At 44.8% G+C, this 26,828-nt stretch overlaps 1 protein-coding gene across 1 annotated transcript; it reads right to left on the bottom strand.

Annotated features, from left to right (window-relative positions):
• Positions 1-2,102: 2,102 nt before the first annotated feature.
• LOC143785222 (guanylate-binding protein 3-like) lies at positions 2,103-26,284 on the bottom strand. The gene is made up of 11 exons (XM_077273939.1): positions 26,177-26,284; positions 10,441-10,617; positions 10,179-10,306; positions 9,876-9,982; positions 7,978-8,165; positions 5,640-5,900; positions 5,263-5,543; positions 4,352-4,564; positions 4,150-4,252; positions 2,822-3,015; positions 2,103-2,318 (listed from the first exon to the last, which is right to left on the bottom strand). Exons 1-11 carry the CDS (start codon positions 26,220-26,222, stop codon positions 2,103-2,105), a joined length of 1,914 nt encoding a protein of 637 aa, XP_077130054.1. The 5' UTR covers positions 26,223-26,284.
• Positions 26,285-26,828: the final 544 nt, after the last annotated feature.

Raw genomic sequence — 26,828 nt, forward strand, 5'->3', positions numbered from 1 at the left:
TTTCCGTTACACTTAGCACACTGATGAAGGTCCATTACTGACCGAAACGTTTATGACTACTGTATGTATATTAAACAATCCCCCCTCTTGCATCACATCTATTGGAGTGTGCTAGTCGTTAATATGACACTGCATCATGACTGTGCACCTGACACTACCCCATGACTGTACCCCTGACACTACCCCATGACTGTGGCCCTGACACTACCCCATTACTGTGCCCCGGACACTACCCCATGACTGTGCCTGACCCTGCATCATGACTGTGCCCCTGACACTACCCCATTACTGTGCCCCTGACACTACCCCATGGCTGTGCCTCAATACACCTTTCTATCTTGTAGAGGTTGTACTAGTATAAGATTATTATTATTTATTTATACAGCACCATTGATTCTATGGTGCTGTACAAGAGAAGGGGTAACATCAAATTACGAATATCACTTACAGTAAGCAAACTAACAATGACAGACTGATACAGAGGGGAGAGGACCCTACCCTTTGCGGGCTTACATTCTACAGGATGGTGGTGAAGGAGACAGTAGGTCAGGGGTTGCAGCAGCTCTGATGGTGTTGAGGTGGCCGTATGATCATTACAGGTTGTAAGCTTTATTGAAGAGGTGGGGTTTCAGGTTCTGTTTGAAGGATCCAAATGTGGTGGCTAACCGGACGTGATGGGGCACAGAATTTCAGATGACTGGGGATTTTCAGGAGAAATCTTGGAGGCGATTGGGAGAGGAGCGAATAAGCGTGGAGGAGAGAAGGAGGTCTTGGGAGGACCGGAGATTAAGTGAGGGAAGATATTGAGAGATTAGTTCAGACGTATGGAGGAGACAGGTTATAGATGGCCTTGTAGGTCAGTGTTAGTAGCCTAAACTGGATACGCTGGGTAATTGGGGGCCAGTGAAGGAATTTGCAAAAAGAAGAAGCAGGAGTGTAGCGAGGAGAGAGATGAATTAGTCGGGCAGCAGAGTTAAGGATGGACTGGAGAGGTGCAAGGGTGTTAGCAGGGAGGCCACAGAGGAGGATGTTGCAGTAGTCGAGGCGGGAGATGATTAGGGCATGCACAAGCATTTTGGTAGAGTGAGGGTTGAGGAAAGGACGGATTCTGGAAATATTTTTGAGCTGGAGGCGACAGGAGGTGGCGAGAGCTTGGATGTGCGGTATGAAGGACAGGGCAGAGTGAAGGGTTATTCCGAGGCAGCAGATTACCGGGAAGGGGGAAAGTGTGATTTCATTTATTGTGATAGATAGATCAGATAAGGAAGATATGCGAGATGGAGGAAAGACGATAAGTTCAGATTAGTCCACATTGAGCTTGAGGAAGCGAGAGCAGAAGAAGGAGGATATGGCTGATAGACACTCTGGGATTCTGGAGAGCAGAGAGAGCAGAGAGGTGACATCTGGGCCAGAGAGGTAGATCTGAGTGTCATCAGCATATAGATGGTACTGGAAGCCATAAGATGTGCCCACGTATTTCTTAGAAGTTTATACTTTACCCTGAAACTAAATACGGTAACTTCCTGTGCTCTCTATAGAGGTCTGGTCTTTATAACGTCTGGTTATTATCACAGATTGGTTTATGCCGTGTGCGCTCTGCCCCCATTTCTACTGTTTGTGCATTTTTATCTCTTACTTCAATGTAACATGTTTGAATAAAATAAAGAACTTCACCCGGATCCAAAAGTACAAGAAAGATTTTATTTTTCCATGGAAATTTCCATCCTGCAAGAATTTACCCTGCGCCCTACATCCCCCGTCATCTGCAGGTTCCCTCTGCCGTGTAATAAGGACAGTACAAGGTAAGCGATAGTTCAGGGCCCTAAGACTCTCAGGTTATGACTTGTAATCTTAAAGGGGTGTCATAAAATCAGAAAAACATGCTTGCTTTCACCCCCAAACAGCGCCACACCTCTCCATCTGGCCAGGTCTGGTATTACAGCTCAGTTCAATTCACTTCAGAAAGAGATAATTACAGAAATTATTCAAAAGAGAAAAATTAAGAAATGCAATAATTCAGAAATGTCTGTAAATCTGTCTTCTATTTTAGAATGTATGTGTTATTACATCTCCACCATGCACTCAGGATCCTCAGACACAAGTCAACCTAGAAATGCTTGTGCCAATGATGAAATGACGATGCTAGCGATACCGCCATATACTGGTGAGACCATGATAGCGATGGTGCTGAGCGCAGATATTACGGTAGTCAGACAGTTGAGTTTTATGTCTTCTTGCTCTTGTCTCAAGTCATTGACCTGTTCCTGGTACATCCTGGCGTGTTCTTCATACCCCTGCGACCTGTACATGTCCCGCTCCTGAGAAGACAAGAAGAAAGCAGGAACAAATATGACGACATTGAGAGGATATCCAGAAAATGTCAGAACGGCAACAATAATATTTTCTAGATCTTATGAACGACAGGACACTGGGGGTCCATCTCAATAAATCCTGACGCAGGATAGGAAAAGTCTCCTGAAAGAAAAAATCAAGTGTCTACACTAAGTCCAACGTGACGAGTAGCTGATCCGCCTGAGGAGCCACCTACAGGGATGTACTGCATGGTTACCATATATAAACAATAATATGGCCTCGCAATAGGTTTTACCTTCTACATAGCAAATACAAAGATTGTCCACACTGAATATACACGAGTGAAATGGGCTCGTGTGCATCCTCTGGTGGATCAGCCAACTCCGGCCACAGGGGCCTTCAGGAACTGATGGAGTATGAGCCAAGTTAGTGCCACACTCTGCGCCATTTACATGATTCGTTACTACGGGAGATGGAGGTGATCAGCCTGTGATATTACACAACTTACCCTTTCCTTGTCCTTTGTGGTCGCCTGGAGCTGTTCCAGAAGGAGGAGCCTCTTTCTTTTCTCCTTTTCTAAAGCTTCTTTGAAGTTCTCCTCCAGGATCTTCCTTTGATGCTCCATCTTTTTATTCTCCTCTAATCGTTGACTTTCTTCTATTTTTCGTTGCAGCTCCTCTTTTTCTTTGCTCACTTTTTCTTCTGATAAAAAAGAAAAAGAGGTAATGACTGATGGGAAGGTGTGATGTGTCTGACCCGGACCACAAGGATCCATAGATGAGCTCGATGATCCATGAGCCGTCCAGCAACATAATCTCCTTATGTGCTATGTATCAACATGGTTATATATATGGAGTATAGGGATCGCAAGGTACAAAGATCCAGGAGAAGACTAATTAGGCTACAAAGAGATCCATTTCGTACAGACATGACTGTATAAATCCAGCAGAGGAACAAACAGGAACATTAAGCAGAGACGTAGAAAGATAGATCATAAGTTGTATACTTTGTCTCATGGAACTGATAGGTGAAGAGGCGTAAAAGTCAATGGAACCAAGAAAAAAATAGAGGCCTAAACAGCATAGATGAAGAATTAATTAAGTAGCAGTGACACAAAGACATCCAGAGAACAGAAATGAAGAGAGATCTATGGAGCAGAGATCAGTGAAGTCCATGGAGCAGGGACATAGAGAATTCCGGGGAGAAGAGATACAAAGAGACCCATGCAACAAAGATGCAAATGGGTGCAAGGAGCAGAAGTTCAAATAGGTCCATTGAGCAAACCCTGGGGCCTAGTCAAAGAAAAGTCCATGAAACTACTAAAAAACAGAGGTCTAAGGACCATAGACATTGAGAGATCCACAGAAACAAAAAGGTTTCAAAAGATTAGATAAAGATGCAGGGAGGACCATAGAACATAGACCCAGAGAGGGCTATGGAGCAGAGACAGAGAAGTCTACGGAGAAGAGATGTGATATCTATGAAAACAAGCCTGGACTAGAAATGACTGTCCAACCTCATTATAGTCCACAGATCTGTCAATACAACTTGTTCACAAGGAATTTCCAAACTAACAAAAATGTTACGTTTTTTCTTGTCACAACTGGCAGTGAATTTGGAGATGTGGTACCAAAGATGTTTTGGTCTTTAGGGTCCCCGATGGTGTGGAATCACAAATCTGTATGGCATTCGGAAATCTGCATCCTACAGCCGAGTAGCCAGAATGACTCACCCAAGTTATCCACACATCTGCTCACTTTAAACCGGAGAACCTGTTGGGTGAGATGTCACGGCCAAGTTATTTACCAATCCCATCATTACACCACGGCCACTTACCTTCTGCTTTCTTTTGCTGATCACTAAGAGCTTTATCGTTCATCCTGATGCTGACAGCAATCAGCTCCTGGCTCTCCTTAAACTCCTTAAGAACATCATCGGCCTAAATATTATTTAGGAAAAGGGAGACTGGTTACGTCCTGTGACTGTTTTCTCATGGAGTATGTGACACCGTACCAATGGCTGGGGACCCCTCACCCACCTTTGTGCCCTTTCCTGGCTCATTTTTGTATTGTTCATCAATGCGCTCCATTTCCTCTTTAAACATCTGGTACCCACCCAATATTGCATATGACCCTTGTTCTACTGAATTCCTAAGATCTTCGGAAAGTGTTTTGATCAACTTCTCACAATGAGCACGAGACGCCATGTCATTCTTTTTGAAAAATTCTTTTTTTTTCTCCTCCATGATTTCCTGTAGATAGAGAAGTGAAAAGTCAATTTTGACAAATAAAACAAAAACGACTTCGGTACATTTGGGCATTTCGAATAAATGTAAAGCAGGAAATGTCCCCACCCTGAAACCACCACACCCAACTTTGTGACTGTAATTAGCTCATTTGTTTTCCTTTTAACATTCTTCTAGGCTCAATGAACCTTCTCAGTGTCTGGTATGGTCAGCCGACCATTTTTGTGAATGCTACATGAAATCGGCCCTCCTACCTCTGACTCTGTTACTAGATGGTGTAGGATTTTCACTGTGGACAGCACTGGGTGGTGTTAGTGATCTAGATAAGCATTAGCATAGCTGGTGCCATCCAGTCCGGGAGCCTGTGGGTTGCTACAGAGTACTAATCATCAGATTTATTAGCTCTCTGCTGTGAGTTTTGGATGGACCACACCCTATTTAATCCCCCACGTGCCAGTTATAGGTGTATACTGCCCTTGTCTGCTTCTTAGTGAATCCCATCTTCATGTTTCTGCTATTGCTACTTGTTAACGACTTTAAACTGTTTTTGACTCCCCAATTACCTGAAGATTCTGACTCTGTCTTCCTGTTATTGATTTTTTTTTAACCATGTCTTTGGCATCTGATTCTGTCCTAACCCAGTTTTTTTTAGTTTTGACTCGGCATGTTGATTTTCCTTTTCCTCATTTTTGACAACAACTTACCAAATACTGCTTTTGAAACTGGTGATTCTTGTCCTTGAAGGATCTTTTCATGAATATGCTTAGTGAATCCTTCTCACACTCTTCGCTTAGTTTTATGATTTGGTCATGAGTCTCCGTAGGAAACTTGACTTTTGCTTTCATCGTGTTTTCATAGTGTTGTGTTGCCTCCCTCACCGCTTTTGTGTTTTCCGCCACTGTTATATTGGCTACCTCGTCCGCCATGCAGACAACATTAGATGAGCTTATGGCTTTGGTGAACATCACGACCATGTTGGTGAGAGCTGGAAATGATGAGCAGGTTACAAAAATATCCAGGACTTACCCCCACACGCAATCTCAGGGAAGCCATGGACAGACATCACTGTGCTAATACTCACTTTCCCCTGTGACTTTGTGCACATTATCCATGTACTTGACGTCAGCATTTTTATAAATGTAGTCACAGAATATATTAGTCTTGGTCACAAACACAGGACTTAGTTGATCCTCAGACACCTCGTCCATGTTCTGGAGGACCTCCTTATCCCCAGTTGGAAGGTCAAACATGAAGCACTTGCGAGTCTTGAAATACATGCGGATGCAGTCCCTATACCTGTTGTGGTTCTCGATCTTCTCCGTGCTTTCCTCCATGCTTTCAGCTGTACAAGACAGAAGAATAGACAAAGAATATCTCCACCATCATCAATTTCCTTAATTATTATGCTTTGCTTATATAGCATTATCATATTCCACAGAGCTTTACATACATTATCATCGCTGTCCACATCAGGGCTCACAATCTAGATTCCCTATCAGTAAGGCTTTGGAGTGTGGGAGGAAACCATTGTACCCGGTGGAAACCCACGCAAACACGGGAAGAACATACAAACTACTTAGATGTATTGCCCTTGCTGGGATTTGTATCCAGAACACCAGTTCTACAAGACTGATGGCCTAACTACTGTGCCACCACATATAGTGCTAACCACTGAGCCACTGTGCTGCCCACAGATCCATCTATATCATTATATCTGACCCAAGACTTACAATGACGGCACCAATCAGTGCTGAAAATGGAATTTTCCCTGCTTCAAGATAGAAATTGACCATATTATCCATATTCAGATAGGAGGATGTGGCGCAACTTAAAATTTGTGAGCCCAGTACAAAATCTCCAACAGGGCTCCCAACTATCACAGGTCTTCTAAAATATTGGACTTGTGATATGGACTAAAGGGACCTTTTGGAAAGCTCCAGGCTCCAGGTTCCCGGGTGTGAATTCAGCTCCTTCTCCTACTACGGTAGACAGAGATAATTCCTTTTGTATCACACTGACAACAAATATTCCAGATGTGAGATGCGGAATCGAAGACTATGGCCTGGCAATGCTGAACAGAGATCTACAGAGCATCAACGAGAAGATTTGGGATTACAACCATATATGTTCCTGGGATACCACGACATGAACACTTCACATCACCATCCTTGGTCATTTTCATCAATTTTTATAATGATGCAGTATCTGTAAAACATCACACCAAGCACAGAAGAGCAGTCCCCAGAAGGGATGGGGCCACACTGAGACAGACATTTTTATTGGGGGACTATTACAGCCCCACCAGGCACCACTATGAGTTGTACAAATCTGCTAAAACCTCAAGCTCAAAGCTAAAAAAGAACATGAGGAGAGGATGGGAAGGGAATTATCTGAACTTGATCTGAACCTGAACGTGAGAATGGGAATTCCCGGTATTGAGCTTATGGAGGAAGTTAGAAAGATGTGGTCAATGTGGTGTGCCACAGGGAGAGGGGTGGATGACGGGAGAAATACATATTACACAGGTTTTCCCTTTCCACCCTCTCCTTGTGGTCTCATCTTCTCCTTTACACTATCACTTCTCATTTCATTGTTTTTAGCATTTTTATTCTGGCTTATTCTAATGAACCTCCTTGCTCTTGTCTATGTTTTCCATTACTACTGTCCAGGGCACCAGTACTCTCTCCTCGGTTACGCACCTGTCCCAGATCCGTGCCTTGCTTCCCTCACCCCGGCCAACTCTGCTGTGCTCCACGTTGGACTTTGCATATGGCCATCTGAGCCTACACCCTGGCCTATTTAGTCCGACATTAAACCGCTGTTTGCACCATCTTATGAGGAAGAAGTAGTTACGCACCTGTCTCTGCCCCCACAGCTCTCTACCAGTCCTCTGCTCCATAAGACACCAGCTCTGATTCTGCATGGTCCTCACGTGGTTACATCGCCCCATATGACTGCATGGAGCAACGCACTATGAGGTTACGACGGCATAATTTGCATGGCGGTCTATCTGGCTGCTGACGAAGAGTGATGTGAAGACTGGAGTCAGAGTCTGTGCCTTAAGGAGCAGACAGGACTCCTAGGGAACTAAGGCTCAGGGACAAGTGCGGAACAAGACAATGAAGTTATTACTTTGGTTTTTTAACCTTCCTGGCTGGATTTGGGGGGAATCAAATTCCTGTTAGATTCAGATTCCCCAGAATCTGCAAATTTTGGACAACAGTAAATGAATTTGATCAATCAGAACTATTGCGTGCGAGGAAATCGCCCTTACTGATCCCAGCTCCACTGACAGCATTCTGATATTCATCGGGCGGTCCTGCCTCCCCCATTACCGCGCCACCTATGGCCCCGATAATCTCTTAGGAGAAACCTTTCTTGTTTTGTTCCTTTCCCATACAGTTAGATGTGTTTCTTACTTTTCTTCAACTTTAGGGCATTTTCCAAGTATTCATCTTCGGTGATCGGCCTGCCATTAAACTCCAGTTTTAAAGTGACGTCTCTCACAGCCCATATGAAGCTGGGGAAGAATCTGGAATACTCGGCTTCATCATCATCATTGTCTTTAGACTTTACTTTAATTAGATCTGCCAGTTCTCCCACATAGCTGCACAAATGAATTAAGGCTAAATAAATCAAGTGTCCAAAAATGTCAACAGTGTAAGAAAGTTCTTTTAATAAAAAAGAAGAAAACTGAAGTAAAAATCCAATCCACTTGTTTAGACGGCGCCGCACTATAATCGTGTGTCCCCCGAGAGCCCTATGAACTGGTGCATGGACATAAAGACTAGGACACTTTTTACCCTTCCTTTTAGTAAACCTGTGCGAGGCGTACTTATCTAAGCCGTGGACCTCCTCTCCAGGTAATGTTGTGCTGCTCTTTGCTTTGTTATTTTACAATTTTCCATCTGTTCTTACAAAAGTAAAAGGAGTTGTGTCCGATAAAGTAACTAGTGAATCTGAGAGCGTGGCTCTGGATCTCTGCCTAGTCTTAGGAATTGTTTAGACTTCTGATTAATTTAGGACCTTTGTGGTGAATGCTCCAGAGGAGAGATGACCTGGACATGTTAAGTGATTGAGGAGCATGCCTTGATTTTAGCTGACCCCATGGACCCACCATGCTTGACCTCCCCCATGTTGATTTACAGAGTGACCTGTATACTTGTCAGATTGTGTGGACTATGCAGAGCAGCCCCCACTGCGGTGAATTGTGTCTGCACTGAGTTATTGAAAACGTTGTTAAGAGACTGATCCTGTTGCCAGAAGAAACCACCAAACTTCACACCTCAGCTGTGAAGCGTAACCACCAAGCTCCATGCCGTAATACTGCGTCTAATGACTAAGCTTGGTGACAAATTATTGTGTATAATGGCAGCGCTGTACCAAGAGACTGTACGTAATGGCCAAGATCTGTGCACAGTACAAGCCCAATGCCTCAGCTGTAAAGTGTAACCACTAAGCTCTGTTCCGTTCCACAATACTGTGTGAAACTTCCAAGCAATGAACCACAATACTAGGATTAACTGTCAAGTTCCTTGCCTCAGCTGTGAAGTGGAATCACAAATCTCTGTGCCATAAAACGTTGTATGACGGTCAATAGTGTTTACCTGCCAAGCTATGCCTCTTAATACTGCAAACAAGCTCTGCAACACAACACCATGTGCAACCACCAAGCAATCAACCTCAATACACAGTTCTGTGCCACCACATCGTGCAGAACACTAAGCTCTGTGCCACAAAACCGTGTGCAATCGACACATTTTGTGCCACAATATCATGTGCAACCACCAAGCTCTATACCACAATACTGTGTGCAACCGCCAAAATCTGTGCCACAATAGTGCGCTCTGAGTGCCAAGCAAAGTGTCACTATACCATGGGCAACCACCAAGCTTTGATCCACAATACTGTGTACGACCACAAGGTTTTGTGCCACTTTACCATTTGCAACAACTAAACTTTTTGCAGCAAAATCATGTGCAACCGCCAAGGTCTGTGCCACAATACTTTGTGCAACGATCAAGCTCTGCGCCATAATATCATGTCCAACTACCGAGCTCTGTGCAACAATACTGTGGACAACTGCCAAGAATGTGCCCTTGTCGAGACACTGTAAGTGTGACACTTACTGCCTCGGTGAAGGAAAGGTTTCACACCTGCCGTGTCTCATGTCAGTCATTGCTCCGTCCTTGAGTGGCTACTTGATTAGTGTCATGGGCCACGCACTAAAAAACTGAACCCGGAGGCAGAAAATCAAGAGAATGTTTCAATATTTAGAGGAAAAAATATCTAGGTTTTCCTTATCCTTAAAGGATACTGAAGCTTCTCGATGGCATCTTCATCAATGACGGCTTTGCTGTTGTAGACCAGGGTGCTGCTCAGCAGGACGGCCAGGCAGAAGATCCCCATGTCATTCTTGTCTCCCTGTCACATCAGCAGAACGGCGTTACATTAACCATAACTTTATAACACTCCATCAGTTCTGCGCCTAGAATTAGCTTGTGATATGATGCAGGCACGTCTCGTCATCTCATGTGTCATAGTCTAGATGTATGTGCAGTGCATCCTCAGAGCAGGTCATGTGAGATGGAGACATATTAGCTTCATGCTATTGACTGACCTTCTCCACATCTCCCAGACCCTCGGTGTCCAGCAGGACCAGAGTGTGACCTTCCATGGTGGGATGAGGGAGACATCGCATCCAGATGCCCTTGGTCTGAGCTTGTACAGTTGCTCCTAAATCGAAGCCTACAAGACCAACCGATAAAGTCAGACGCAGTAGAGACGAGGTTGTCACACTTCACTGTGATATTATTGTGCGAAACACAACTGCATAAACTCTGTTACTACTGTGCATCTGCCACTCATCCAAACCTGCTCACCTTTCTGAGATCCGGCCAGCTTGTTCATCAGGTAGGACTTCCCTGTCCGATACAGACCCACAATGGCCACCACCACCACCGGCTGGGAGATCTCAGACAAGATGTCGGTGGCTTCAGGGTTAACCTGAAATTTTCCATCTGCTGTATTTTCAATCAGACAAACTGGAAGATCCATCTCTGAATGTAAGAAGAAAAAAGAGGAGGAGTGGTACTGGGCAGTGTATATATACAGGAGGAGAGGTGCTGTGCAGTGTATATATACAGGATAGGAGGAGTGGTACTGTGCAGTGTATATATACAGGAGGAGTGGTACTGTGCAGTGTATATATACAGGACGAGACGTGCTGTGCAGTGTATGTGCAGCGCCCCAGAGTCCTGGTCGTTGCAGTACTGTGGATCCGCCACTATGGGGAGCTATGGTACGTCTGATGGCACTGAAGGAGTTCATCTGACCAGGTATCACAGACACTAATGCATTTCACAGCCGGGCCTCCGGGGGGAGCTAAGGGTGCTATTCATTAGGCCACTCCCCACCATAGTGGGTAAACTGGGGGTCAGGCAGGAAGTTAGATGAGAAAGCTGACTGGGTTGGAATCAGGCAACACCTTGTGGCAGAGGGTGTTGTGGGGGAAGATACAGTAGGGTCTCTGTCAGGGGTGGGATCCTGACAGAGGCTTGGCAACTTGAACGAACGTAACGGGACCGTGCCTGCTCAGGATAGCGGCGGTGCCCAAGGAAGGACTAGAAGCGAGATAGATTGTGCTGAGTGAGAAACGAGATCACGCAAAAGGAGAATACCAGTAGGAGTCGTGCTGTAAGACCGAAGCAACATCCTACTGAGGCGCACTACCGGTGGCCGGAACGCCGAGGGAGTATCATAATATTCAGCTTCAAGCAATACTCCAAACAGCGGCAGGACAGTCAGTCTCAGGCGGGCTGTCTAACTCAAATCACCTATGCAGTCTTGGGGGGCAACTTGTGGAGAGGGGCGACTCTAGGGTCCCGGAAGAGCTCCGAGCCTACCCGTCAAACGGGTGCCGTCCCAACCAGTACCTCAGGGAGGGACGGAGGATTAGTAGAACATCATCTAATCGAGTTGTGAGGGAACTTAAGAAACAGACACAACAGTTGTGGGGACTTTCCGTAAGCACAGCAGGGGAGGACCACAACACATAGCGCTAGGGGAAAGGCACAGATTTCCTCCTGAGAAGAGAGCTCTGGAGGTGCCATTGGACCGGCCGGACTTGCGCAGCCTGGTGGACCGTGTTCTGGACTGAGGACCGAGAGACCTTCAGTAAAGAGGTAAAGAGACTGCAACCTGGTGTCCTCGTTATTTATCGCGACCTGCACCCCACAACTGCATCATCATCATCACACTCCATTCCTATTTACCGTGCGCCCCACGGCAGGGTCACGGACCGGGGCCTAGCCGCCGTGACAACCCCAGAGCAGAGACTGAGAGGCCCGGTACCGGGTACCCCTCGGCCCTGCGGCGGTGGGGGCGCTACAACTTGGCGTCACGAACAGGATCTACTTAAGCCTGAAGAATCAGGTCATGTGTGCCTTGGAACTGTGATTTGTTGTGTTTGGACTGTACTTTATTGCAAAGACTGTGTGCTGCCGTTTACCGCCAAAAGTTCCCGCCAAAAGTCGCCGCCATTGCTGCGCCAAAGAAGAAGGAGGGTGTGTCATGGGAGGAGACTATCGAAGTGGCGCCAGAAACGGCTACCGCCCCCTGTGCCCCTTGCTGCAAAGCGATGACCCGCCTCAACGGAGAGAACCGCCCTCTGATTTGCAACGGCGGGAACGAGGTGAAGAAGGAGCCCGACCTCGGAGAAATGGCGGAGCCAGGTGCATGCGTTGTCGCTGAATGCCCGACAGCGACGATGAGCAGCAAGTGCCCGAGCAACAGCGAGGTAATCCCGGCCTGCCCTTGCCCATCGGAGACGGACTCGCGTCCACCGCCGGCATAGGAGCCGAGCTTGCCCATCCTGACCTCGGAGCCAGCGGAGGAGGAGCCGCGGAAGGCGGAGCCGCTTCCGGAGACCACATTGGAGGAGCCGCGGTCCGGGCCGTGGCCGACTCCAGCGTCCTCGTCAACGGACTGGATCGACATCGGTGGAACTACATCAGGCGCAGGTATGGACGGCGCCCCTGCTCCCCTGCCCGGTCCCGCTCTCGCGACCGATCCTCCCCACAACAGTAACCACTCGTTCACAGTTGAGCGGGTGGTCCTCACCCCCAACATGATGGGGAAGTTGACACCGCCGCTACCGACCAAGAGGGGGGAGCCCATAGATGTGGGCCCAGACGGGGTGATGCTCCGGTGGGACACCCCCTGGGTTGAGCCGGATGGGACCCCGGGGGATGGTCTCACCATTGCAATACTTACCTGGGAACAGTACAATCAATGCTTGATCCAGCACTAGAAGAATCGAGACGAGGTTGAACAACATGATACGCAACGCAGAAAGTCTGTGCATGGCAGGAAAGGCGTGGTAAAGCGGGGGACTGTGTTGGCCTTCCACCCGAAGAGGGGATGGGGTTCCATACAGGAGCCGGGGCTACCCACTGACGTCTTTGTTACAAGTTACAATGTGAAAACTCCCTGCTGCGACCGGAATGGCAATCCACTACGAAGGGGGGACCAGGTGACGTACACCCGTCACAGGAGCGCACAAGGATGGTGTGCTCGGGATGTCCGGCGATGTGAGCCTGAGAGGGCGTCACCTGCTGCCCCGATCATGACAGATCCAGATTTGCCAGATCTTGTGACCATCACCACCGTACGCTTAGTAGCGGCTACTGAACTTGCAAGCAAGGTCAGCCTTCAGATCCAGACACCGGGTGATCTGACGGCCCCTACGGGACCTGCTACCGGCACAGATGCCGCAGCGGTCAGAGGTCAGGGACCAAGACCACCAGAGCAAGAGTAAACCTCGAAACCATGAGTATGTATATAGTTACTGTTTCCCGTTTTGCTGCTAAACCCGTCTAGGGTAAACTCTTAAAGGGATCCCTTTGTTGACACGGGATCCCTATTGTTTTGTTCATAGTTTCCAGAACTGCTGTAATTATGAACAGTGCGTAATACAAACTGCTTGTAAATAGTTTGCACCTTCTTAAAGGTGCTCCCTACTGGTTTTACTTAAAGAAGGACTCTTTGTGAAGATACCACACTGGAACCTTTGCTGAGTATGGACTGGTAGTTTGAGAAGACACGCTACCTCATTGAGACTTGTTCCTCTCTTAAAGGGGATGTTCCTTTGTCGCACTTAAATGATGATATTGCTTTAAGACAGGTAGCAATAATGTTTGACGGAAGAAAGTGATGATAATGTTTACATGAGTAAGTTATATGTATTTAACTGGTTAATTGTGAGAAAATGCTGATGATGTTCCCGAAAAAGAAAAAAAAAAAAGAAAGATAGCAGAAAGATGCAGTGGGCCCGTAGAGATAGACGTGGTGTCCAGCATGCATGGGAAAGAGAAAGATAATGAGAAGGCTTCATGTTCAATAGAAAATGTTTTGATAATGTTGACAGATAGTTAGGATAGAAGGTAAACCCTGAGTCCTCATAGGAGTCATGTAGAGATGGCTCAGTGCTCTTAAACTGAAAGTAATGTTATGTTCTATACTGTGTATAGTAGTAGAAAAGGCAGTAGGCCCGGGCTGAACGTGGCGGTCCTGCATGGAAAAGAGAGGCAGTAGGTCTGGTGCCGTTGGGACAGGCGGTCCTGCAGATTTAAAGAAGGAGAATGAAAAAGTTAAATTACCTTATAATGTGATTATAGGAAGGTCTTTAGTGGATACAGAGTGTATGTCCTTAAAGGCAATGTTAAATTATTGTCCAACAATTGTGCACTTAGTAGAATACCCGGTTGGGTAAGAAGAGTTGTTTATAGCATGTTGCTATGATATTTGACCATGTTTGTAACGTTCAAGTGTCCTCACCTCCCATGGGGGGAAGCCTGTTCAAGTATGCTTATTGTTATTGCACTCAACAAAACTGTATGTCTTTTTGCTAACTTGTATTGTTGTTTTCTTCCCAGTCCCGGAGTACTGTGTTTAACCAGGGGGGAGTGCAGCGCCCCAGAGTCCTGGTCGTTGCAGTACTGTGGCTCCGCCACTAAGGGGAGCTATGGTACGTCTGATGGCACTGAAGGAGTTCATCTGACCAGGTATCACAGACACCAATGCATTTCACAGCCGGGCCTCCGGGGGGAGCTAAGGGTGCTATTCATTAGGCCACTCCCCACCATAGTGGGTAAACTGGGGGTCAGGCAGGAAGTTAGATGAGAAAGCTGACTGGGTTGGAACCAGGCAACACCTTGTGGCAGAGGGTGTTGTAGGGGAAGATACAGTAGGGTCTCTGTCAGGGGTGGGATCCTGACAGAGGCTTGGCAACGAGAACGAACATAACGGGACCGTGCCTGCTCAGGATAGCGGCGGTGCCCAAGGAAGGACTAGAAGCGAGATAGATTGTGCTGAGTGAGAAACGAGATCACGCAAAAGGAGAATACCAGTAGGAGTCGTGCTGTAAGACCGAAGCAACATCCTACTGAGGCGCACTACCGGTGGCCGGAACGCCGAGGGAGTATCATAACATTCAGCTTCAAGCAATACTCCAAACAGCGGCAGGACAGTCAGTCTCAGGCGGGCTGTCTAACTCAAATCACCTATGCAGTCTTGGGGGGCAACTTGTGGAGAGGGGCGACTCTAGGGTCCCGGAAGAGCACCGAGCCTACCCGTCAAACGGGTGCCGTCCTAACCAGTACCTCAGGGAGGGACGGAGGATTAGTAGAACATCATCTAATCGAGTTGTGAGGGAACTTAAGAAACAGACACAACAGTTGTGGGGACTTTCCGTAAGCACAGCAGGGGAGGACCACAACACATAGCGCTAGGGGAAAGGCACAGATTTCCTCCTGAGAAGAGAGCTCTGGAGGTGCCATTGGACCGGCCGGACTTGCGCAGCCTGGTGAACCGTATTCTGGACTGAGGACCGACAGACCTTCAGTAAAGAGGTAAAGAGACTGCAACCTGGTGTCCTCGTTATTTATCGCGACCTGCACCCCACAACTGCACCATTATCACCACACTCCAGTCCTATAGACTGTGCGCCCCACGGCAGGGTCACGGACCGGGGCCTAGCCGCCGTGACAACCCCAGAGCAGAGACAACCCCAGAGCAGAGCAGGTACCCCTCGGCCCTGCGGCGGTGGGGGCGCTACATATATATACAGGAGGAGTGGTACTGTGCAGTGTATGTATACAGGACAGGAGGAGTGGTACTGTGCAGTGTATATATACAGGAGGAGAGGTACTGTGCAGTGTATATATACAGGACAGGAGGAGTGGTACTGTGCAGTGTATATATACAGGAGGAGTGGTACTGTGCAGTGTATATATACAGGAGGAGTGGTACTGTGCAGTGTATATATACAGGACAGGAGGAGTGGTACTGTGCAGTGTATATATACAGGACAGGAGGAGTGGTACTGTGCAGTGTATATATACAGGACAGGAGGAGTGGTACTGTGCAGTGTATATATACAGGACAGGAGGAGTGGTACTGTGCAGTGTATATATACAGGACAGGAGGAGTGGTACTGTGCAGTGTATATATACAGGACAGGAGGAGTGGTACTGTGCAGTGTATATGTACAGGAGGAGAGGTGCTGTGCAGTGTATATATACAGGACAGGAGGAGTGGTACTGTGCAGTGTATATATACAGGACAGGAGGAGTGGTACTGTGCAGTGTATATATACAGGACAGGAGGAGTGGTACTGTGCAGTGTATATATACAGGAGGAGTGGTACTGTGCAGTGTATATATATACACAGGAGGAGTGGTACTGTGCAGTGTATATATACAGGAGGAGTGGTACTGTGCAGTGTATATATACAGGAGGAGTGGTACTGTGCAGTGTATATATACAGGAGGAGTGGTACTGTGCAGTGTATATATATATATACACAAGAGGAGTGGTACTGTGCAGTGTATATATACAGGAGGAGTGGTGCTGTGCAGTGTATGTATACAGGAGGAGTGGTACTGTACAGTGTATATATACAGGACAGGAGGAGTGGTACTGTGCAGTGTATATATACAGGACAGGAGAAGTGATACTGTGCAGTGTATATACAGGAGGAGTGGTACTGTGCAGTGTATATATACTGGAGGAGTTGTACTGTGCAGTGTATATATACAGGAGGAGTGGTACTGTGCAGTGTATATATACAGGAGGAGTGGTACTGTGCAGTGTATATATACAGGAGGAGTGGTACTGTGCAGTGTATATATACAGGAGGAGAGGTACTGTGCAGTGTATATATACAGGAGTAGTGGTACTGTGCAGTGTATATATAGAGGAGGAGTGGTACTGTGCAGTGTATATATACAGGAGGTGTGGTACTGTGCAGTGTATATATACAGGAGGAGTGGTACTGTGCAGTGTATATATACAGGAGGAGAGGTACTGTGCAGTGTATATATACAGGAGGAGTGGTACTGTGCAGTGTATATATAGAGGAGGAGTGGTACTGTGCAGTGTATATATACAGGAGGAGGGGTACTGTGCAGTATATATATACAGGAGGAGTGGTACTGTGCAGTGTATATATACAGGACAGGAGGAGTGGTACTGTGCAGTGTATATATACAGGAGGAGTGGTACTGTGCAGTGTATATATACAGGAGGAGTGGTACTGTGCAGTGTATATATACAGGAGGAGTGGTACTGTGCAGTGTATATATACAGGAGGAGAGGTACTGTGCAGTGTATATATACAGGAGTAGTGGTACTGTGCAGTGTATATATACAGGAGGAGTGGTACTGTGCAGTGTATATATACAGGACAGGAGGAGTGGTACTGTGCAGTGTATATATACAGGAGGAGTGGTACTGTGCAGTGTATATATACAGGAGGAGTGGTACTGTGCAGTATATATATACAGGAGGAGTGGTACTGTGCAGTATATATATACAGGAGGAGGGGTACTGTGCAGTATATATATACAGGAGGAGTGGTACTGTGCAGTGTATATATACAGGAGGAGTGGTACTGTGCAGTGTATATATACAGGAGGAGGGGTACTGTGCAGTATATATATACAGGAGGAGTGGTACTGTGCAGTGTATATATACAGGAGGAGTGGTACTGTGCAGTGTATATTAGGGTGACCAGATCTTATATGGGTTTGAAAAAATGTGGGAATCTTGTCCGTCTGGACCCCACAAAACGATTCCCCTTTCCGGATATTGAGATAGCCAAAATTTGAGCTCGATCAAACGACGTTAACCCGTGCCGCTCGTCGCTCAAAGTTTGAAAAAATCCGATTTTTTGCCCAAAAAGCTGACATATGAAGCCATAACTCCAGAATGGTAAATAATAAAAACACGCTTAATATCTCAAAAGAAAGCTAATGTTGTTCTTCAAAATTTATATGTTATACATAATTGTTATTTTAAGTCAAACTGAGTTAAAACATCTTTTAGCCCCAAGAACGTGACCTGGTACCACTAGGAGCATACTTCGTATATTTTGTTATTAAGTGATACATTTTTTTTTTTTTGGTATATTTTTGAGTTTAAAGTAGAAATATAATAAAAAAACAAGTAATACTGATAAGTCTAATGACTTTTTTTATTTTAAAATATAAAAATGAGGTATTTAATACATATTTAAATAATATAATATATAATATAATATATATATATATATATATATATATAATATATATATATATAATATAATATATATATTATATATAATATATATATATATATATATATATAATATATATATATATATATATAAAATATATATATATATATATATATAATATAATATAATATATATATATAATATATATATATATATAATAATATAATATATGCACATGCATTTCTGTCGGATAACTTACATCGATCTAACACAATGGATAATTTAATGTTTAAAATCTCTTTAACGCCCCTTGCAAATGAAAGTTTCATCCTCTTGCTCTCAGATGGTCCTGGATCTTCTGCAGCTTCTTCAGGGATGTTGTCCATTTCCTCCAAGCTCTCAAGTTCCTGGTAGATGTTGTCCTCTTCAGTATCTTCTTCTTCTTTTCCTTCTTCGAGCTTGTCTTCATCATCCGTCTCTAAGAAGTAACAAAAGAAAGAGAAAAAAAAGACTATAAAAACTTGTCGTTTTAGCAGAATAGTAATAATACATAGGTACTAAATTACCTACTTCTAATTATCAATAGGTATTATTTTAAGAATATAAACTCAATCATAAAGATGCCAAATGATGCTTTCATGTGCATTGTACAATTTTCTTTCAATTATATTGAAACTATTTACTTATTTGTTTATCTACTTTTTAGAATAATAATAATAAAATAAACTCACCAATATCAAAAGTTTCTTCTTGGATTTGTCGGTTCATTTTTGCAAGTTCCTTTTGCGCCTTGATTTCTTCAGCTTGACACAACTTGATGTCCACTCCAGCCATGGAACCTGGGCGGCCCTTCTGCCTCTGTTTCACGAGAAACGCCTTATCTTCTTCCGATTTCAACAGAGCCAAGGCATCTTGTTGAGCAATATCAAAGAGATCATCCAACCTTTCAACAAACTGTTTAAATTTGTTCTTGGCCGTTTCCGATGTTTTCTTCCGGTCTTTTTGAAGACTTCTCCACGCGGCGTGAACTTTTTCCAGCTTAGTAATTGCATCTTGCTCATGCTAAGTTATCCGACAGAAATGCATGTGTATATATTATATATTATATTATTTAAATATGTATTAAATACCTCATTTTTATATTTTAAAATAAAAAAAGTCATTAGACTTATCAGTATTACTTGTTTTTTTATTATATTTCTACTTTAAACTCAAAAATATACCAAAAAAAAAAAAAATGTATCACTTAATAACAAAATATACGAAGTATGCTCCTAGTGGTACCAGGTCACGTTCTTGGGGCTAAAAGATGTTTTAACTCAGTTTGACTTAAAATAACAATTATGTATAAAATATAAATTTTGAAGAACAACATTAGCTTTCTTTTGAGATATTAAGCGTGTTTTTATTATATACCATTCTGGAGTTATGGCTTCATATGTCAGCTTTTTGGGCAAAAATTCTGATTTTTTTCAAACTTTGAGCGACGAGCGGCACGGTTTAACGTCGTTTGATCGAGCTCAAATTTTGGCTATCTCAATATCCGGAAAGGGGAATCGTTTTGTGGGGTCCAGACGGACAAAATTCCAACATCGATTTTTTGTGGTCACCCTAGTGTATATATACAGGACAGGAGGAGTGGTACTGTGCAGTGTATATATACAGGAGGAGGGGTACTGTGCAGTGTATATATACAGGACATGAGGAGTGGTACTGTGCAGTGTATATATACAGGAGGTGTGGTACTGTGCAGTGTATATATACAGGAGGAGGGGTACTGTGCAGTGTATATATACAGGAGGAGTGGTACTGTACAGTGTATATATACAGGAGGAGTGGTACTGTGCAGTGTATATATACAGGAGGAGTGGTACTGTGCAGTGTATATATACAGGAGGAGTGGTACTGTGCAGTGTATATATACAGGAGGAGTGGTACTGTGCAGTATATATATACAGGAGGAGTGGTACTGTGCAGTGTATATATACAGGAGGAGTGGTACTGTGCAGTGTATATATACAGGAGGAGTGGTACTGTGCAGTGTATATATACAGGAGGAGGGGTACTGTGCAGTGTATATATACAGGAGGAGGGTACTGTGCAGTGTATATATATACAGGGGAGTGGTGCTGTGCAGTGTATATATACAGGAGGAGTGGTACTGTGCAGTGTAAATATACAGGAGGAGAGGTACTGTGCAGTGTATATATACAGGAGGAGTGGTACTGTGCAGTGTATATATACAGGAGGAGTGGTACTGTGCAGTGTATATATACAGGAGGAGTGGTACTGTGCAGTGTATATATACAGGAGAAGTGGTACTGTGCAGTGTATATATACAGGAGGAGTGGTACTGTGCAGTGTATATATACAGGACAGGAGGAGTGGTACTGTGCAGTGTATATATACAGGGGGAGTGGTACTGTGCAGTGTATATATACAGGAGGAGTGGTACTGTGCAGTGTATATATACAGTACAGGAGGAGTGGTCCTGTGCAGTGTATATATACAGGACAGGAGGAGTGGTACTGTGCAGTGTATATATACAGGGGGAGTGGTACTGTGCAGTGTATATATACAGGAGGAGGGGTACTGCGCGGTGTATATATAGAGGAGGAGTGGTACTGTGCAGTGTATATATACAGGAGGAGTGGTACTGTACAGTGTATATATACAGGACAGGAGGAGTGGTACTGTGCAGTGTATATATACAGTACAGGAGGAGTGGTCCTGTGCAGTGTATATATACAGGACAGGAGGAGTGGTACTGTGCAGTGTATATATACAGGAGGAGTGGTACTGTGCAGTGTATATATACAGGGGGAGTGGTACTGTGCAGTGTATATATACAGGAGGAGGGGTACTGCGCGGTGTATATATAGAGGAGGAGTGGTACTGTGCAGTGTATATATACAGGACAGGAGGAGTGGTCCTGTGCAGTGTATATATACAGGACAGGAGGAGTGGTACTGTGCAGTGTATATATACAGGAGGAGTGGTACTGTGCAGTGTATATATACAGGGGGAGTGGAACTGTGCAGTGTATATATACAGGAGGAGGGGTACTGCGCGGTGTATATATAGAGGAGGAGTGGTACTGTGCAGTGTATATATACAGGAGGAGTGGTACTGTACAGTGTATATATAGAGGACAGGAGGAGTGGTACTGTGCAGTGTATATATACAGGACAGGAGGAGTGGTACTGTGCAGTGTATATATACAGGAGGAGTGGTACTGTGCAGTGTATATATATACACAGGAGGAGTGGTACTGTGCAGTGTATATATACAGGAGGAGTGGTACTGTGCAGTGTATATATACAGGAGGAGTGGTACTGTGCAGTGTATATATACAGGAGGAGTGGTACTGTGCAGTGTATATACAGGACAGGAGGAGTGGTACTGTGCAGTGTATATATACAGGAGAAGTGGTACTGTGCAGTGTATATATAGAGGAGGAGTGGTACTGTGCAGTGTATATATACAGGAGGTGTGGTACTGTGCAGTGTATATATACAGGAGGAGTGGTACTGTGCAGTGTATATATACAGGAGGAGTGGTACTGTGCAGTGTATATATACAGGAGAAGTGGTACTGTGCAGTGTATATATACAGGAGGAGTGGTACTGTGCAGTGTATATATACAGGACAGGAGGAGTGGTACTGTGCAGTGTATATATACAGGAGGAGGGGTACTGTGCAGTGTATATATACAGGAGGTGTGGTACTGTGCAGTGTATATATACAGGAGGAGGGGTACTGTGCAGTGTATATATACAGGAGGAGTGGTACTGTGCAGTATATATATACAGGAGGAGTGGTACTGTGCAGTGTATATATACAGGAGGAGTGGTACTGTGCAGTGTATATATATACAGGGGAGTGGTGCTGTGCAGTGTATATATACAGGAGGAGTGGTACTGTGCAGTGTAAATATACAGGAGGAGAGGTACTGTGCAGTGTATATATACAGGAGGAGTGGTACTGTGCAGTGTATATATAGAGGAGGAGTGGTACTGTGCAGTGTATATATACAGGAGGAGTGGTACTGTGCAGTGTATATATACAGGAGGAGTGGTACTGTGCAGTGTATATATACAGGAGAAGTGGTACTGTGCAGTGTATATATACAGGAGGAGTGGTACTGTGCAGTGTATATATACAGGACAGGAGGAGTGGTACTGTGCAGTGTATATATACAGGACAGGAGGAGTGGTACTGTGCAGTGTATATATACAGGAGGAGTGGTACTGTGCAGTGTATATATACAGGAGGAGTGGTACTGTGCAGTGTATATATACAGTACAGGAGGAGTGGTCCTGTGCAGTGTATATATACAGGACAGGAGGAGTGGTACTGTGCAGTGTATATATACAGGAGGAGTGGTACTGTGCAGTGTATATATACAGGAGGAGTGGTACTGTGCAGTGTATATATACAGGGGGAGTGGTACTGTGCAGTGTATATATACAGGACAGGAGGAGTGGTACTGTGCAGTGTATATATACAGGAGGAGGGGTACTGCGCGGTGTATATATAGAGGAGGAGTGGTACTGTGCAGTGTATATATACAGGAGGAGTGGTACTGTACAGTGTATATATAGAGGACAGGAGGAGTGGTACTGTGCAGTGTATATATACAGGACAGGAGGAGTGGTACTGTGCAGTGTATATATACAGGAGGAGGGGTACTGCGCGGTGTATATATAGAGGAGGAGTGGTACTGTGCAGTGTATATATACAGGAAGAGTGGTACTGTACAGTGTATATATAGAGGACAGGAGGAGTGGTACTGTGCAGTGTATATATACAGGACAGGAGGAGTGGTACTGTGCAGTGTATATATACAGGAGGAGTGGTACTGTGCAGTGTATATATATACACAGGAGGAGTGGTACTGTGCAGTGTATATATACAGGAGGAGTGGTACTGTGCAGTGTATATATACAGGAGGAGTGGTACTGTGCAGTGTATATATACAGGAGGAGTGGTACTGTGCAGTGTATATATATATACACAGGAGGAGTGGTACTGTGCAGTGTATATATACAGGAGGAGTGGTGCTGTGCAGTGTATGTATACAGGAGGAGTGGTACTGTACAGTGTATATATACAGGACAGGAGGAGTGGTACTGTGCAGTGTTTATATACAGGAGGAGTGGTACTGTGCAGTGTATATATACAGGACAGGAGAAGTGGTACTGTGCAGTGTATATATACAGGACAGGAGGAGCAGTACTGTGCAGTGTATATATACAGGAGGAGTGGGACTGTGCAGTGTATATATACAGGAGGAGTGGTACTGTGCAGTGTATATATATACAGGACAGGAGGAGTGGTACTGTGCAGTATATATATACAGGAGGAGTGGTACTGTGCAGTGTATATATACAGGACAGGAGAAGTGGTACTGTGCAGTGTATATATACAGGACGGGAGGAGTGGTCCTGTGCAGTGTATATATACAGGAGGAGTGGTACTGTGCAGTGTATATATACAGGAGAAGTGGTACTGTGCAGTGTATATATACAGGAGGAGTGGTACTGTGCAGTGTATATATAGAGGAGGAGTGGTACTGTGCAGTGTATATATACAGGAGGAGTGGTACTGTGCAGTGTATATATACAGGAGGTGTGGTACTGTGCAGTGTATATATACAGGAGGAGTGGTACTGTGCAGTGTATATATACAGGAGGAGTGGTACTGTGCAGTGTATATATACAGGAGAAGTGGTACTGTGCAGTGTATATATACAGGAGGAGTGGTACTGTGCAGTGTATATATACAGGACAGGAGGAGTGGTCCTGTGCAGTGTATATATACAGGAGGAGTGGTACTGTGCAGTGTATATATACAGGACAGGAGGAGTGGTACTGTGCAGTGTATATATACACAGGAGGAGTGGTACTGTGCAGTGTATATATACAGGAGGAGTGGTACTGTGCAGTGTATATATACAGGAGGAGTGGTACTGTGCAGTGTATATATACAGGAGAAGTGGTACTGTGCAGTGTATATATACAGGAGGAGTGGTACTGTGCAGTGTATATATACAGGACAGGAGGAGTGGTACTGTGCAGTGTATATATACAGGAGGAGTGGTACTGTGCAGTGTATATATACAGGAGGAGTGGTACTGTGCAGTGTATATATACAGGAGGAGTGGTGCTGTGCAGTGTATATATACAGGAGGAGTGGTACTGTGCAGTGTATATATACAGGAGGAGTGGTACTGTGCAGTGTATATATACAGGAGGAGTGGTGCTGTGCAGTGTATATATACAGGGGGAGTGGTACTGTGCAGTGTATATATACAGGAGGAGTGGTACTGTGCAGTGTATATATGCAGGAGGAGTGGTACTGTGCAGTGTATATATACAGGGGGAGTGGTACTGTGCAGTGTATATATACAGGGGGAGTGGTACTGTGCAGTGTATATATACAGGAGGAGTGGTACTGTGCAGTGTATATATACAGTACAGGAGGAGTGGTACTGTGCAGTGTATATATATACAGGGGAGTGGTACTGTGCAGTGTATATATACAGGAGGAGTTGTACTGTGCAGTGTATATATACAGGACAGGAGGAGTGGTACTGTGCAGTGTATATATACAGGAGAGGAGGAGTGGTACTGTGCAGTGTATATATACAGGAGGAGTTGTACTGTGCAGTGTATATATACAGGACAGGAGGAGTGGTACTGTGCAGTGTATATATACAGGAGAGGAGGAGTGGTACTGTGCAGCGTATATATACAGGAGGAGTGATACTGTGCAGTGTATATATACAGGAGGAGTGGTACTGTGCAGTGTATATATACTGGAGGAGTGGTACTGTGCAGTGTATATATACAGGGGGAGTGGTACTGTGCAGTGTATATATACAGGTGGAGGGTACTGTGCAGTGTATATATACAGGAGGAGTGGTACTGTGCAGTGTATATATACAGGAGGAGTGGTACTGTGCAGTGTATATATACAGGAGGAGTGGTACTGTGCAGTGTATATATACAGTACAGGAGGAGTGGTACTGTGCAGTGTATATATACAGGAGGAGTGGTGCTGTGCAGTGTATATATACAGGGGGAGTGGTACTGTGCAGTGTATATATACAGGTGGAGGGTACTGTGCAGTGTATATATACAGGAGGAGTGTTACTGTGCAGTGTATATATACAGGAGGAGTGGTACTGTGCAGTGTATATATACAGTACAGGAGGAGTGGTACTGTGCAATGTATATATACAGGAGGAGCGGTACTGTGCAGTGTATATATACAGGACAGGAGGAGTGGTGCTGTGCAGTGTATATATACAGGAGGAGCGGTACTGTGCAGTGTATATATACAGGAGGAGTGGTGCTGTGCAGTGTATATATACAGGGGGAGTGGTACTGTGCAGTGTATATATACAGGTGGAGGGTACTGTGCAGTGTATATATACAGGGGAGTGGTACTGTGCAGTGTATATATACAGGAGGAGTGGTACTGTGCAGTGTATATATACAGGAGGAGTGGTACTGTGCAGTGTATATATACAGTACAGGAGGAGTGGTACTGTGCAGTGTATATATACAGGAGGAGTGGTACTGTGCAGTGTATATATACAGGAGGAGTGGTGCTGTGCAGTGTATATATACAGGGGGAGTGGTACTGTGCAGTGTATATATACAGGAGGAGTGGTACTGTGCAGTGTATATATACAGGAGGAGTGGTACTGTGCAGTGTATATATACAGGAGGAGTGGTGCTGTGCAGTGTATATATACAGGGGGAGTGGTACTGTGCAGTGTATATATACAGGTGGAGGGTACTGTGCAGTGTATATATACAGGACAGGAGGAGTGGTACTGTGCAGTGTATATATACAGGAGGAGTGGTACTGTGCAGTGTATATATACAGGTGGAGGGTACTGTGCAGTGTATATATACAGGAGGAGTGTTACTGTGCAGTGTATATATACAGGAGGAGTGGTACTGTGCAGTGTATATATACAGTACAGGAGGAGTGGTACTGTGCAGTGTATATATACAGGAGGAGTGGTACTGTGCAATGTAGTTACTTACCTAAAGTTTTCACTGTCGGCTTTTGTCGCTTATGAACTGAGATCATTATTTTTCAGTGTTTTAAGCTCTTTCACTTTCAGTCTTCATCATAAAGAGCTGTGTGAGCGTTAGTATATCTCACTGCTTAGTGGGTGGTGGTTACTTAATACTGAAGGTAACATTTACATATTCTGTAACTGCGACATCTACCAAATTAGCTGTACGTTATCACTGTTTTATCTCTGGTGTTACATAGGACTGCAGGTGACATCTACTACATTATCTGTACTCAGAGAGTTATCACTGTGTTATCTGTGGTGTTACATAGGACTGCAGGTGACATCTACTACATTATCTGTACTCAGAGTTATCACTGTGTTATCTGTGGTGTTACATAGGACTGCTGGTGGCATCTACTACATTATCTGTACTCAGAGTTATCACTGTGTTATCTGTGGTGTTACATAGGACTGCAGGTGACATCTACTACATTATCTGTACTCAGAGAGTTATCACTGTGTTATCTGTGGTGTTACACAGGACTGAGTGTGGAGGACAGGTGCGCACAATCAGTCACACCCTGCTGGGAGCAGCACCTGTATTGTGAGCTCCAGGACTTCCAGCAGGAGGCCCAGAGTCTGCCTCTCTTCTCCCCAGGGAGAGGCAGGCTTCC

The sequence above is a fragment of the Ranitomeya variabilis genome, chromosome 7 (genome assembly GCF_051348905.1).
Source record: "Ranitomeya variabilis isolate aRanVar5 chromosome 7, aRanVar5.hap1, whole genome shotgun sequence".
Taxonomy (NCBI): domain Eukaryota; kingdom Metazoa; phylum Chordata; class Amphibia; order Anura; family Dendrobatidae; genus Ranitomeya; species Ranitomeya variabilis.